General features: G+C 51.9%; 1 protein-coding gene across 3 annotated transcripts in view; it reads left to right on the top strand.

Annotated features, from left to right (window-relative positions):
• Positions 1-14,201, top strand: part of ZSWIM4 (zinc finger SWIM-type containing 4) — a 38,382-nt gene that overhangs the window by 14,378 nt on the left and 9,803 nt on the right. The window contains exons 6-10 of one of the 3 annotated variants that reach the window (XM_033195903.1): positions 2,686-2,853; positions 4,194-4,544; positions 7,212-7,349; positions 7,718-7,972; positions 9,305-9,440. In XM_033195903.1, coding sequence (XP_033051794.1) covers positions 2,686-2,853; positions 4,194-4,544; positions 7,212-7,349; positions 7,718-7,972; positions 9,305-9,440 — 1,048 coding nt within the window. The remainder of the gene's footprint in view (positions 1-2,685; positions 2,854-4,193; positions 4,545-7,211; positions 7,350-7,717; positions 7,973-9,304; positions 9,441-14,201) is intronic. The other 2 variants (XM_033195904.1, XM_033195905.1) reach the window with 2 other exon arrangements.

Raw genomic sequence — 14,201 nt, 5'->3', positions numbered from 1 at the left:
TGCACACCACCACATCCAGCTAAATTTTAATTTTTTTGAAGAGACAGGGTCTCACTATCTTGCCAAGTCTGGTCTTGAACTCCTGGACTCAAAGCAGTCCTCTCGCCCAGCCTCCCAAAGTACTGAGATGACATGCATGAACCACCACGCCCAGCCTACATGTTTTCTTTCTTTCTTTTTTTCTTTTGTTAGAGACAGGATCTCACTGTGTGCCCAGGCTGAAGTACAGTGGCACAATCATGGTTCCCCGTAACCTCAAACTCTTGGGCTCAAGTGATCCTCTGGCCTTGGCCTCTCAAAGTGCTGGGATGACAGGCGTGAGCCACCACACAAAGCTGACATATGTTTGTTTGTTTGTTTGTTTTTCTCTTTTCGAGACGGAGTCTCACCCTGTCTCCCAGGCTGGAGTGCAGTGGCACAATCTTGGCTCACTGCAGCCTCTGCCTCCTGGGTTCAAGTGATTCTCCTGCCTCAGCCTCCTGAGTAGCTGGGATTACAAGCGTGTGCCACCTGTAGAGACGGGGTTTCACCATGTTGATCAGGCTGGTCTCGAACTCCTGACTTCGTGATCCACCCACCTCAGCCTCCCAAAGTGCTGGGATTACAGGCGTGAGCCACCACACCCAGCCAACATATGTTTTCTGTAAGAGCCACAGAGTTAATGTTATTCAGCCCTGCAGGCCATTTGATCTCTGTCATGACGACCTAACTCTGTCCATTATAGTAAAAAAAAAGCAGACACAGACATATATACCAAACGGGCATGGTGGCATTTCAATAAAACTTTATTTAAGAGCTGGGAGGCCAGGTGCAGTGGCTCACACCTGTCATCCCAGCACTTTGCGGGGAGGTAGGGGGATCACTTGGGCCTCGGAGGTTGAGGCTGCAGTGAGCCACGATCGTGCCAGTGCTCTCCAGCCTGGGCAACAGAGCAAGACCCTGTGTCAACAACAAAAACAACAAAAAGGGGCTTGGCACAGTGGTGGGATCCTGTACTTCCAACTACTTGGAAGGCTGAGGCAGGAGGATTGCTTGAGCCCAGGAGTTCGAGTGCAGCTTAGACAACATGGTGAGACCCTGTCTCAAAGTTTTTTAAAGACGGCTTTATTTATGGATACTTATTAATGTATTTGAATTTTATATTATTCCCAGAAGTTGCAAAATAATCTTGGTTTTGTTTCCCTGACCATTTAAAAATGAAAAAATAGGCCCGGGTGCAGTGGTTCACACCTGTAATCCCAGCACTTTGGGAGGCTGAGGTGGGCAGATCACTGGCCAACATGGTGAAACCCCATCTTTACTAAAAATACAAAAATTAGCCGGGCATGGTGGCAGACGCCTGTAATCCCAGCTACTCGGGAGGCTAAGGCAGGAGAATCGCTTCAACCCAAGGTGGAGGTTACAGTGAGCTGGGATTGCACCACTGCACTCCAGCCTGGGTGACAGACTGAGACTCTGTCTCAAAAAATAAATAAATAAAAAACAAATACAAATAAAAATGGAAAAATAAATCTTGGCAGGCAGACTAATCAAAAATAAAGGGTGGTTCAGTTTTCACCATGGGCAGTGGTTTGCTACTTTGCTGACCCCTGTGTTAGCTTGTGATAAGTGCTACCCAAAAAACCCCAAAACACCTTGAGAGGAGTCTGGAGGCCTGGTTTGGTATTTATTTATTTATTTATTTATTATTTATTTATTTATTTATTTATTTATTTGAGATGGAGTCTCGCTCTGTTGCCCAGGCTGGAGTGCAGTGGCCGGATCTCAGCTCACTGCAAGCTCCACCTCCCGGGTTTACGCCATTCTCCTGCCTCAGCCTCCCGAGTAGCTGGGACTACAGGGCGCCCGCCACTTCGCCCGGCTAGATTTTTGTATTTTTTAGTAGAGACGGGGTTTCACCAGGTTAGCCAGGATGGTCTCGATCTCCTGACCTCGTGATCCGCCCGTCTCGGCCTCCCAAAGTGCTGGGATTACAGGCGTGAGCCACCGCTCCCAGCTATTTATTTATTTATTGAAATTGAGTCTTACTCTGTTGCCCAGGCTGGAGTGCAGTGGTGTGATCTCAGCTTACTGCAACCTCCGCCTCCTGGGTTCAAGCGATTCATGTGCCTCAGCCTCCCAAGTAGCTAGGACTACAGAGGCCTGGGTTGTAACCCCAACTTTTTTTTTTTTTTTGAGATGGAGCTTTGCTCTTTTTGCCCAGGCTGGAGTGCAGTGGTGTGATCTCATCTCATTGCAGCCTCCACCTCCCAGGTTCAAGCCGTTCTCCTGCCTCAGCCTCCCAAGTAGCTGGGATTACAGGCGCCTACCACCATGCCCGGCCTTTTTTTTTTGTATTAGTAGAGACAGGGTTTCACCGTGTTGGCCAGGCTGTTCTTAAACTCTTGACCTCAGGTAATCCGCCCGCCTCAGCCTTCCAAAGTGCTGGGATTACAGGCATGAGTCACTGCACCTGACCCTCTAATCCCAATTTCTAACTTACCAGCGGTGTGAGCCTGTGCAAGCCGTGTTACATCTCTGTGCCTCAGTTTGCTTGTCTGTAAGGTGCAAAGGCTGTGAGTTGCAGCTTCCGAGGGTCAAGGTGAGGGGTTAGCATATCATCAAGTGGCACACAGTGGGCACTGCGGAAGTGTGTGTCACTGCTGCTGTTGGCAGGAATATTGAGCCTGCCCCGTGCCTCCTCAGGGGCCCTGTGGGTTTGCGTCGTCCTGAGCCCCCACTGCAAACCAGAGGAAAGGGCAGGCTGGCTCCAGCTGCTCAGCAGGTGGGACAAGCTTGACGTGTGCCCACTGGAAGAAGGCAACTACTCCTTCGACGGCCCCAGCCTGCAGCCCACCGTGGCCCCCATCCCAGGTAGGAGAGAGGGGTCTTTACCATGCCCCCCCAAAACCATCACTACTAACTGTGGCCCCACTTATCATCATGGTGCTCTTCCCAGGAGAGAGAGAGAGTGGGGCAGAGCAAAGCGGACCCCAGTCCTTGGCTGTCCTCCCAGGACTAATCCCAACTTGTCCAGCCAGGAAAGAGTGAGTGCCGAGGGCAGGAGCAATGGCAGCCCAAGTGGACAAGTGAAGTAAAATGCTTAAAACACCTGCAGTCCTGGGCTGGTCTGGCTTGGCCTCCTACTAGCTATGGGAGCAAAGAGATGGTGTGAGAGGAAAAAAGATAGGAGGAATCAAACAGGAGAAAGTGAGATACTGAGGAGAGAGACAAGTGAAGAGAGGCAGAGATGGATAGAGAGAGGGAGAGAGGCAGACAGAGGAGTAGATAGGAGGGAAGACAGAGAGATTGAGGAGAGAAGGAAAAAAAAAATGTATAGCAAGTACAGGCCAGGCGTAGTGGCTCACGCCTATAATCCCAGCACTTTGGGAGGCTGAGGGAAGCAGATTCATTGAGGCCAGGAGTTCGAGACCAGCCAGAGCAACATGGTGAGACCTTGTCTCTACAAAAAATACAAAAATTAGCTGGGTGCGGTGACGCATGCCTGGAATCCCAGATACTCAAGAGGCTGAGATGGGAGAATCACTTGAGCCTGGGAGGCAGAGATTGCAGTGAGCCGAGATCGCACCACTGCACTCTAGCCTGGGCGACAGAGTGAGACCCTGTCTCAAAAAAAAAGAAAAGAAAAATAGCAAGTAGGAAGAGAAAGACAGATAGCCAGTTAGTTGCTCAACCTGTTTTCCATCAGTGTGATGGGCCTGCACTACGGCACTAGTTCCTAACACATACACACTTCCTTTTTTTTTTTTTTTTTTTGAGAGAGTCTCACTCTGACGCGCAGGCTGGAGTGCAGTGACGCAACCTCAGCTCACTGCAACCTCTGCGTCCTGGGTTCAAGCAATTCTCATTCCTCAGCCTCCCAAGTAGGTGGGATTACAGGCGTGCACCACCACACCAGGGTTAATTTTAGTAGAGATGGGGTGTCGCCATGTTGGCCAGGCTGGTCTCGAACTCCTGGCCTCATGTGATCCTCCCACCTCGGCCTCCCAAAGTGCTGGGATTACAGGTGTGAGCCACCATGCCCAGCCCACACAGGCATCTTTGAAGGGTGGCTTCAAGGATTGGGGAGACGGTGTATGCTGATAGCTTTGCCCAGGCCTAAACCCCAATTAGTACTTGGTGGAGAAAGCCGGCCACAGCTCAACCACTATCGGGAAACCCCTCACTGGGCCATGTTGGGTGCCTCTCTGCAGGCTCGGAGGAAGAGGAAGAGGTGGCAGCCACAAGTCCCCGCCACACGGTATTTGGCCGCGCCTTGCTGGCTGGAGAGCTGCACTGGAATGACGCCTACCTGCAGAGGATCCTGGCCAGTGATTCCTACGGGCCCAGCCTCACAGGCAGCGTGGGTGGGGACAAACCGACTTTCGACCCCCAGGGCCGCCCACTGTGGCTGGGAGAACCTTTCCCCACTGCCTGCGCCCGTGTGGACACCCTGCGTGCCCACGGATACCCCCGGCAGGCCCTGCGGCTGGCAAGTGCCATCATCAACACGCTCCGGCTGCAGCGGCGGCATCAGCTGGAGAGCTACAAGCAGCAGAAAAAAGGTCAGCCTCAGCCAGGCACGGGGACTCGTGCCTGTGATCCCAGCACATTGGGAGTCCAAGGCGGTAGGATTGCTTGAGGCCAGGAGTTCAACATCAGCCTGGGCAACACAGTGAGACAATGTCGCTACAAAAAAAAAAAAAAAAAATTGGTTGATGTGGTGGCTCACACCTGTAGTCCCAGCTACTCTGGAGGCTGAGGCAGGAGGATCACTTGAGCCCAGGAGTTCAAGGCTGCAGTGAACTATAATTGTGCCACTGCACTCTAGCCTGGGTGACAGAGCAAGACCTCATCTCTTTTTTTTCTTTTTTTTCTTTCTTTTTGAAATGGAGTTTCACTCTTGTTGCCCAGGCTGGAGTACAACAGAGTGATCTCGGCTCACCGCAACCTCCACCTCCCAGGTTCAAGCCATTCTGCTGCCTCAGCCTCCCAAGTAGCTAGGATTACAGGCATGTGCCACCATGCCTGGCTAATTATTTTTGTATTTTTAGTAGAAATGGGGTTTCTCCACGTTGGTGAGGCTGTTCTCGAACTCCCAACCTCGGGTGATCTGCCTGCCTTGGCCTCCCAAAGTACTGGTATTACAGGCTTGAGCCACCGCACCTGGCAAATTTCTTTTTTTTTTTTTTTTGCAACAGAGTCTTGTTCTGTCACCCAGGCTGGAGTACAGTGGTGCAATCTCGGCTCACTGCAACCTCCACCTCCCCGGTTCAAGCGATTCTCCTGCTTCAGCCTCCTGAGTAGCTGGGACTACAGGCACCCGCCACCACACCCAGCCAATTTTTCTATTTTTAGTAGAGACAGGGTTTCACTACGTTGGCCAGGCTGGTCTTGAACTCCTGACCTTTTGATCCACCCACCTCAACCTCCCAAAGTGCTGGGATTACAGACATAAGGCACCATGCCTGTCCTAGTGAAAATTTTTTTTTTTTTTTTTTTTTTTTTTTTTGATACGGAGTCTCACTCTGTCGCCCAGGCTGGAGTGCAGTGGCGCAATCTCGGCTCACTGCAAGCTCCGCCTCCCAGGTTCACGCCATTCTCCTGCCTCAGCCTCCCGAGTAGCTGGGACTACAGGCGCCCGCCACCTCGCCCGGCTAGTTTTTCGTATTTTTTAGTAGAGACGGGGTTTCACCGTGTTAGCCAGGATGGTCTCGATCTCCTGACCTCGTGATCCGCCCGTCTTGGCCTCCCAAAGTGCTGGGATTACAGGCTTGAGCCACCGCGCCCGGCCTAGTGAAAATATTTTTAAAATTAGCCAGGCTTGGTGGCACACAGTTGTATTCCCAGCTACTAGAGAGGCTGCAGCATGAGAATTGCTTTAATCCGGGAGGCAGAGGTTGGTTGCAGTGAGCCAAGATTACACCACTGCACTCTAGACTGGGTAACAGAGCGAAACTCCATCTCAAAAAATAAAAAAAAAAAGAGAGAAAAGAGTGAGGAGAGAGAGAAGAGGAAAGAAAGGGGGTGAGGGAGGGAGAGAGAGAGATGGGGGAGAGAGAGGGGAAGGAAGAAAGGGAGGGAGGGAAGGAGGCTGTATGAGCCCCAAAACCCACATTGTATACTAGATATGGGGGTGGGGGACAGGAGGGAGGCCACCAGTTGAGAGAGCTGGTTGATGGGGTTGATGGATCAGCTATCAGGAAATTGAACAAAGGAAAGCGTGTGATGGAGGAAACATGGGGGTCCTGGGACCCGAGCAGAGCTCTGACCAGGCTTGGCAGCATCAGTGAAAGGCACCTAGATTTTAAAAATTAGCCAGGTGGCTAATTAGCTGAGTATTTAAGGATGTGCATGGCCGGATGAGGTTGCTCACGCCTGTAATCCCAGCACTTTGGGAGGTGGAGGCAGGCGGATTGCCTGAGGTCATGAGTTTGAAACCAGGCTGGCCAACATAGTGAAACCCCATCTCTACTAAAAATCCAAAACACATTAGCCGGGTCTGGTGGCGCGTACCTGTATTCCCAGCTACTCAGGAGGCTGAGGCAGGGGAATCACTTGAACTGGGAGGTACCTGGAAGTTGCGGTGAGCTGAGATCACACCATTGCACTCTAACCTGGGCAACAAGAGTGAAACTCCGTCTCAAAAAAAAAAAAATTAAAAAGAATGTGCAGGAGTTACCCAGGAGAAGGGGGTGGAGGAAGTGCTCAGAATAGAAGGAATACCATCAACTGGAGCCAGGAGGGAAGAGAGTACGTGGCTTGGAGGACAAGTCTGAAGGATTGGCTTCCAGATGAGACAGGTCACCAGTATATGAAAAAACTTCATACTGGTCCTTGGGGGCCCTAAAGGCTGTTGGGGCCTTATCTTCAGAGAGGTGGAGAGGGAATAAGGGCAATGAGGAGGGGAATGACACTTTGGGTGTTTTAAAAAGCGTCCAGTGGTCAGGCATGATAGCCCATTTCTGTAATCCCTCTGGGAGGCTGAAGCAGGAGGATCGCTTGAGCTCCAGAGGTCGAGGCTGCAGTGAGCTATGATTAGTCCACTGCACTCCAGCCTGGGCAATAGAGCGAGACCCCACCTCAAACAAAAAGTTGAAGGTGACCATCGGGTGAGCAGGTGGTGGGCATTATGGGGCTAGACTGGACAGCAGTTCAAGAGGAGGAATACCCCTCCCTCCTAGAGACTTGGGCAGGTGTGTGGGCATTGAGCCCCATCTTTCCACCTGCAGAGCTGCTCCAGAAGGGTTCCACCTGCATCACCAACACGGAAGGATGGGTGGGGCACCCCCTGGACCCCATTGGCTGCCTCTGCAGGGCGCTCCTGGAGGCCTGTCGTCTGGAGGAGGAGACACTTACCCTTTACCCAGGTACTCACATGGGGGACTCTTGGAGGAGTTGGGACAACCCCACCTCGCTGGCCATGCCTCCTGGCCCAGTACCCCTATAAGGTAACTCCCAGACTCTTACCCTTGGCCACGCCCCTACCCTTGGCTACCTCCCCTGGCCAGTGCCCAGAGCCAGTAGGCTGAGCTTCTCCTGAAAGTGAGGCCACCATAGGCCTAGCTGCTGCTAGAAGGTGGGGCTCCTGCGCTCCCCCAACCCCGTGAGTGCTGGGAGCTTCTGGGCTCCCTCTAAAACCTACCCTGTGCCCAAGTCTCCATGCTTGGGGCCAAGGGCTACAGGGGTCTTAGGGAAGGGGATCTGTCTCCAGCAGCCCTGGCCCTGTCTCCCCCAGACTCAGGCCCCGAGAAGCGGAAGGTGGCCTACCAGCACGTGCCTGTGCCCGGGAGCCCTGGAGAGTCCTATTTGGTGCTGGCGCTGGAGGTGGCACTGCTGGGGCTGGGGCAGCAGCGGGCCCTACCGGAGGGGCTGTACGCCCAGGACAAGGTGGTGCGCAACGAGGAGCAGCTGCTGGCCCTGTTGGAGGAGGTGGAATTGGATGAGCGGTTGGTGCAGGTGCTGCGCAAACAGGCGGGGCTGCTGCTGGAAGGTGAGGCCCCGCCCCTAGGCCTGGCTGTTCCTGAAAGGTAGGGTCCTGTCCCTGGTCCTGTAGCGGCCCGGTTGCTGCAAGATGGGAGGCCCCGCCTCAGCCCCGCCCCTAGCCCCGCCTCCTGGTCATACTGTCCACTCATACCTTGGCAGTTTCTAAAACGAGAGATCCAGCTGCTCTTCCTACCACCTAATGCGTGCTGCCAGCCAGTAACTGCTGCTTGTGCTGAGGCACCGCCCCCTTCCCTCCCGGGGAGCCAGTGAGCCAAGTGGCTGATGTTAAAGTAAGGGGGTTCCACCTTCATCTGCAACTTAGGCACCGCCCCTGGCCCGGCCTGTTCCTCAGGGGCCCCGCCCATGGCCTGGTCCTATTGGCCTGTGTGTTGTGAGACTCCGTCCCGTAGCGCCGCAGGGAGCCGCTTATCCCTGCCCCTTCCAGGCCCTCTACGCTATCCGACTTGCTGGTCTTGGCCTTGGCCGCTGGTTCCGCTCTGCAAGGCAGGTGCAGCCCCACCTCCACCCTCTGGCCCCACCTTGCATCTGAGCCCTGCTCCTCACCTGGGAGTGTGCCTGGAGTCTCTTCTTTTCTTTTTATTTTTTCCTTTTTTCTAGTGGCGCGATCTCGGCTCACTGCAACCTCCGCCTCTTGGGTTCAAGTGATTCTCCTGCCTCAGCCTCCCAAGTAACTGGGATTACAGGCATGCGCCACCACACCCAGCTACTCTTTGTATTTTTAGTAGAGATGGGGTTTCCCCACGTTGGCCAGGCTGGTCTCAAACTCCTGACCTCAAGTGATCCGCCCAAAGGCATGAGCCGCGGTCCCGGCCTCCTCTTTTATTTAATTTTTTTTTTTTGAGATAGAGTCTCGCTCTGTGCCCCAGGCTGGAGTGCAGTGGCACGATCTCGGCTCACTGCAACCTCTGCTCCCGGGTTCACGCCATTCTCCTGCCTCAGCCTCCGGAGTAGCTGAGACTACAGGCGCCCGCCACCACACCTGGCTAATTCTTTTTGTATTTTTAGTAGAGACAGGGTTTCACCTTATTAGCCAGGATGGTCTCGAACTCCTGACCTCGTGATCCACCCGCCTCGGCCTCCCAAAGTGCTGGGATTACAAGCGTGAGCCACTGCGCCCAGCCTGGCCTCCTCTTTTATTTGTATTACCCAGAGCTTGTCTCAGTCTCAGCCCTGAACCCCTACCCCGGGGACCCATCTAGCCACAGTCACTCTACCCCGGGGGCCAGCCCACCCTCTACTAAGCCTGGGGTCTTGTGAAACCTGGGGAGGGGCTGAGGCAAGCCCACACCTGGGGACTGAGCTCAGGCTATTCCTGCAGGGGGTCCCTTCAGTGGCTTCGGGGAGGTGCTGTTCCGGGAGAGCGTGCCCATGCACACCTGTGCCCGCTACCTGTTCACTGCACTGCTGCCTCATGACCCCGACCTGGCCTATCGCCTCGCACTGCGAGCCATGAGGTGAGGATAGGTGGCCAGGGCGGGGGAGCTGGGGGGAAGAGGGGCGGGCATGGGAGGGGAGCTCAGAGCCCCACCCGGCCAGCCTGAACTCACAGTCTAGTTAATTGATTCTCCCTCACCCTGGCATTTGATGATGCATGTGCTTTTCATTCTGTCACCTATACTGGAGTATAGTGGCATGATCTCAGCTCACTGCAACGTGGACCTCCTGAGTTCAAGCAGTTTCCTGCCTCAGCCTCCCAAGTGGCTGGGATTACAGGCATGCACCACCACGCCCGGCTAATTTTTGTATTTTTAGTAGAGATGGGGTTTCACCATATTGTCCAGGCTGGTCTTGAACTCCTGACCTCATGATCTACCCGCCTTGGCCTCCCAAAGTGCTAGGATTACAGGCATGAACCACCTCGCACAGCTGTGCTTTCTATTGTTAAGTATAAATGCGACTTTTTTGTTTTTTGTTTTTGAGACAGGGTCTGGCTGTGTCACCCAGGCCGGAGTAAGGTGGTGCAATCTCTGCTCAGTGCAGCCTCTGCCTCCCGGGCTCAAGTGATCCTCCCATCTCAGCCTCCTGAGTATCCGAGACTCCAGGCGTGCATCACCGCACTGGGCTAATTTTTGTATTTTTTGTAGAGACGGGGTTTCACCATGTTACTCAGACTGGTCTCGAATTTCTGAGCTCAAGTGATCTGCCCGCCTTGGCTTTCCAAAGCTCTGGGATTATAGGCGTGAGCCACCGCACCTGGCTAAATGTGTAATGTTATTTTGAGTTTGAGAATATTCACATGATACATGAAAAGGTACACAAAGCTGAGATGTTTTCTAGGCAGGTTTATCTCAGCCTACCCAGATCTCTCTGGAGGCAAGCATTGTTATCACTTTTGTATCTATGCCGCAAGAATTGAGGTTTCTGCAAACCCAGAATCTGGAAATTGAACGCTGATCCTCCTTTTATACCAGTGGTACATCCTGTATCTATTTTTTGCACCTTTTTTTCATTGAGCTTTGCATCTTACAGAATTTGTCGTATCACACAGGACATGAATCACTGCGTAGTCTTCCACTATAAGGACACATCATAAAAGAACCAGTTGGGGCCGGGCGCGATGGCTCACGCCTGTAATCCCAGCACTCTGGGAGGCCGAGGGGGGCGGATCATGAGGACAGGAGATCGAGACCATCCTGGCTAAAGCAGTGAAACCCCATCGCTACTAAAACTACAAAAAAATTAGCCGGTTGTGGTGGCGGGCGCCTATAGTCCTAGGGAGGCTGAGGCAGGAGAATGGCGTGAACCGGGGAGGCGGAGCTTGCAGTAAGCCCAGATTGCGCCACTGCACTCCAGCCTGGGCAGCAGAGGGAGACTCTGTCTCAAGAAAAAAAAGGCCAACTCCACAGTAAACCATGCCCAACAAGGTGAAACCTATTCCACGCCTTCTGAAACCATCCTTCAGAGATACCTGTAAACAACTTGCGATCCGGCCTGGTGGTACACATCTATGGCCCCGACTACTTGGGAGGCTGAGGAGGGAGGATTGTTTGAGGCCAGGAATTCAAGGCTGTAGTGATCTACGATCCCACCTATGAATTGCCACTGCACTCCAGCCTGGGCAACAGAGCAAGACCCCATCTGTCTCTTTTTTTTTTTTGTCCTTTTAGAGAGTCTTGCTCCATTCTCCAGGCTGGAATGCAATGGCAGGATCATAGCTCTTCATAGCCTCATATACTTGCACTCAGAGGATCCTCCCACCTCAGCCTCTCAAGTAACTAGGACTACAGGCACTCGTCACTACACCTGGCTAGTTTAAAAAAATTTTTTTTTTTTTTTTGAGAGGGAGTCTCGCTCTGTTGCCCAGGCTGGAGTGCAGTGGTGCGATCTCGGCTCACTGCAAGCTCCGCCTCCCGGGTTCATGCCATTCTCCTGCCTCAGCCTCCCGAGTAGCTGGGACTACAGGTGCCCACTACCACTCCCAGCTAATTTTTTGTATTTTTATTTACTTATTTATTATTATTTTTTATTTATTTATTTATTTTTGAGACGGAGTCTTGCTCTGTCGCCCGGGCTGGAGTGCAGTGGCTGGATCTCAGCTCACTGCAAGCTCCCCCTCCCGGGTTAACGCCATTCTCCTGCCTCAGCCTCCAGAGTAGCTGGGACTACAGGCGCCTGCCACCTCTCCCGGCTAGTGTTTTGTATTTTTTAGTAGAGACGGGGTTTCACTGCGTTAGCCAGGATGGTCTTGATCTCCTGACCTCGTGATCCGCCCGTCTCGGCCTCCCAAAGTGCTGGGATTACAGGCTTGAGCCACCGAGCCCGGCCAATTTTTTGTATTTTTAGTAGAGACAAGGTTTCACCGTGTTAGCCAGGATGGTCTGATCTGACCTCGTGATCCACCTGCCTCGGCCTCCCAGAGTGCTGGGATTACAGGCATGAGCCACTGCGCCCGGCCTAGTTTTAAATTTTTTTTTTGTAGAGATGGGATCTCATTACATTGCCCAGGTTGGTCTCAAATTCCTGGTCTCAAGCGACCCTCTCACCTTGGCCCGTCTCTTTAAAACACACACACACACACACACACACACACACACACACAGAGTTTGGAATGTTTTTCCAGAATATTTAGAGAGAACAGCATGTAAGAGCCAAGGTTTAGACAACAGACTTTTCTATGCAAAAATTTTTTTCTCAGCAAAATACAGCCCGTGGGGCCTAATTTGGCCTGCCACCTGTTTTCGTACAGCCTATGAGATAAGAATTGTTTTTACATTTATAAACGGTTGAAAAAAATCAAAAGAATACTTTATAACACATGAAAAATATGTGAAATTCAAATTTCAGTGTCCAGAAATGGCTTTATTGGCACACAGCCATGTCCATTCATCTGTGAATTGTCTGTGGCTTCTTTGGCAGGACAATGACAGAATTAAGTTGTTGAAATACAGATCAGTGGCCAGGCATGGTGGCTCATGTAATCCCAGCACTTTGGGAGGCTGAGAGGGGTGGATCACTTGAGGACAGGAGTTCAAGACCAGCCTGGCCAACATGATGCAACCCCATGTCTACTAAAAATACAAAAATTAGGGCCAGGAGCCATGGTTCACGCCTGTAATCCCAGCACTTTGGGAGGCCGAGGTGGGCAGATCACCTGAGTTCGGGAGTTCGAGACCAGCCTGACCAACATGGAGAAACCCCGTCTCTACTAAAAATACAAAATGAACTGGGCACGGTAGTGCACGCCTGTAATCCTAGCTATTCAGGAGGCTGGGGCAAGATAATCATTTGAACCCGGGAGGCAGAGGTTGCAGTGAGCCGAGATTGTGCCACTGCAATCCAGCCTGGGCAACAAGACCAAAACTCTGTCTCAAAAGAATAAATAAATAAAAACAAAAATATAAAAATTAGCCGGGCACGATGGCGCACGCCTGTAATCCCAGCAACTCGGGAGGCTGAGGCATGAGAATTGCTTGAACTTGGGAGGCAGAGGTTACAGTGAGCCAAGATCACGCCACTGTACTCCAGCTGGATGACAGAGCGGACTCTCTTAAAAAAAAAAAAAAGAAAAGAAAAAACAAGAAATACAGACCAAAGACCCTGCAAAGCCCAAAGTATCAGTGGTCCAGCCCTTTGAAGAAAAAATGAGCTAGCCTCTTGTCTGAGTCCATGACTCAGTACCTTATATAATCTTCAAAACAACCTAGCAAAATAAGTATGTTTACTCTCATTTTCCATCTACAGGAACAGCAAGGAAGTTTAGGTAATATTTGGAATGAGGCTAGCCTGAGTTCTATTGCATGCTGTTAATCCCATCATTGGGCAACTTTGAATAACTTTTTATGTTGTTGCTGTTGTTTTTGTTGAGACGGTCTCTTTCTGTCACCTAGGCTGGATGGAGTGCAACGGCACTGTCACAGCTCACCACAGCCTCGAACTCCCAGGCTCAGGCGATCCTCCCACCCACCTCAGCCTTCTGAGTAGTTTGGACTACAGGAGCCCACCACCACCCCCAACTAATTTTTGTATTTTTTTGTAGAGACAGGGTTTCGCTGTGTTGCCCATGCTGGTCTCAAACTCCTGGACTCAAGCAGTCTGACTGCCTCAGTCTACCAAAGTGCTAAAATTACAGGCATGAGCCACTGTGCCTGGCCTTGAATAACTTTCTAAACACAAAACTGCATATATGGTGAGCCACTTAGCAATATAGCTTATAAGGAGGCTGAGACAGGAGAATCACTTGAGCCTGGGCAACATAGCAAGACCCCATCTTGAGAGAGAGAGAGAGAGGAGGGAGGGAGGGAGGGAGGGAGGAAGGGAGGTAGGAAGGAAGGAAGGAAGGGGAGAAGAGAAGAAAGGGAAAGAAAAGGCTGGGCTTGGTGGCTCACATCTGTAATCCCAGCACTTTAGGAGACTGAGGCAGGCAGATCATCCGAGGTCAGGAGTTCAAGACCAGCCTGACCAACATGGAGAAACCCCATCTGTACTAAAAATACAAAATTAACTGGGCATGGTGGCACATGGCTCATAATCCCAGCTACCCGGGAGGCTGAGGCAGGAGAATCGCTTGAACCAGGGAGGTGAGGTTGTGGTAAGCCGAGATTGCGCCATTGCACTCCAGCCTGGGCAACAAGAGCAAAACTGCTTCTCAAAAAAAAAAAAAAAGAAAAGAAAAAAGCCAGGTATGGTGGCACATGCCTGTAGTCCCAGCTACTCAGGATGCTGAAATGGGAGGATCACTTGAGCCCAGAAGTTCAAGGCTGCAGTGAGCTATGATT

This window comes from Trachypithecus francoisi, unplaced genomic scaffold (assembly GCF_009764315.1).
Source record: "Trachypithecus francoisi isolate TF-2019V2 unplaced genomic scaffold, Tfra_2.0 Lachesis_group5, whole genome shotgun sequence".
In the NCBI taxonomy this organism is placed as follows: domain Eukaryota; kingdom Metazoa; phylum Chordata; class Mammalia; order Primates; family Cercopithecidae; genus Trachypithecus; species Trachypithecus francoisi.
The sequence above is the reverse complement of the archived record's forward strand: the minus strand, read 5'-3'. Positions and strand labels throughout refer to the sequence as shown.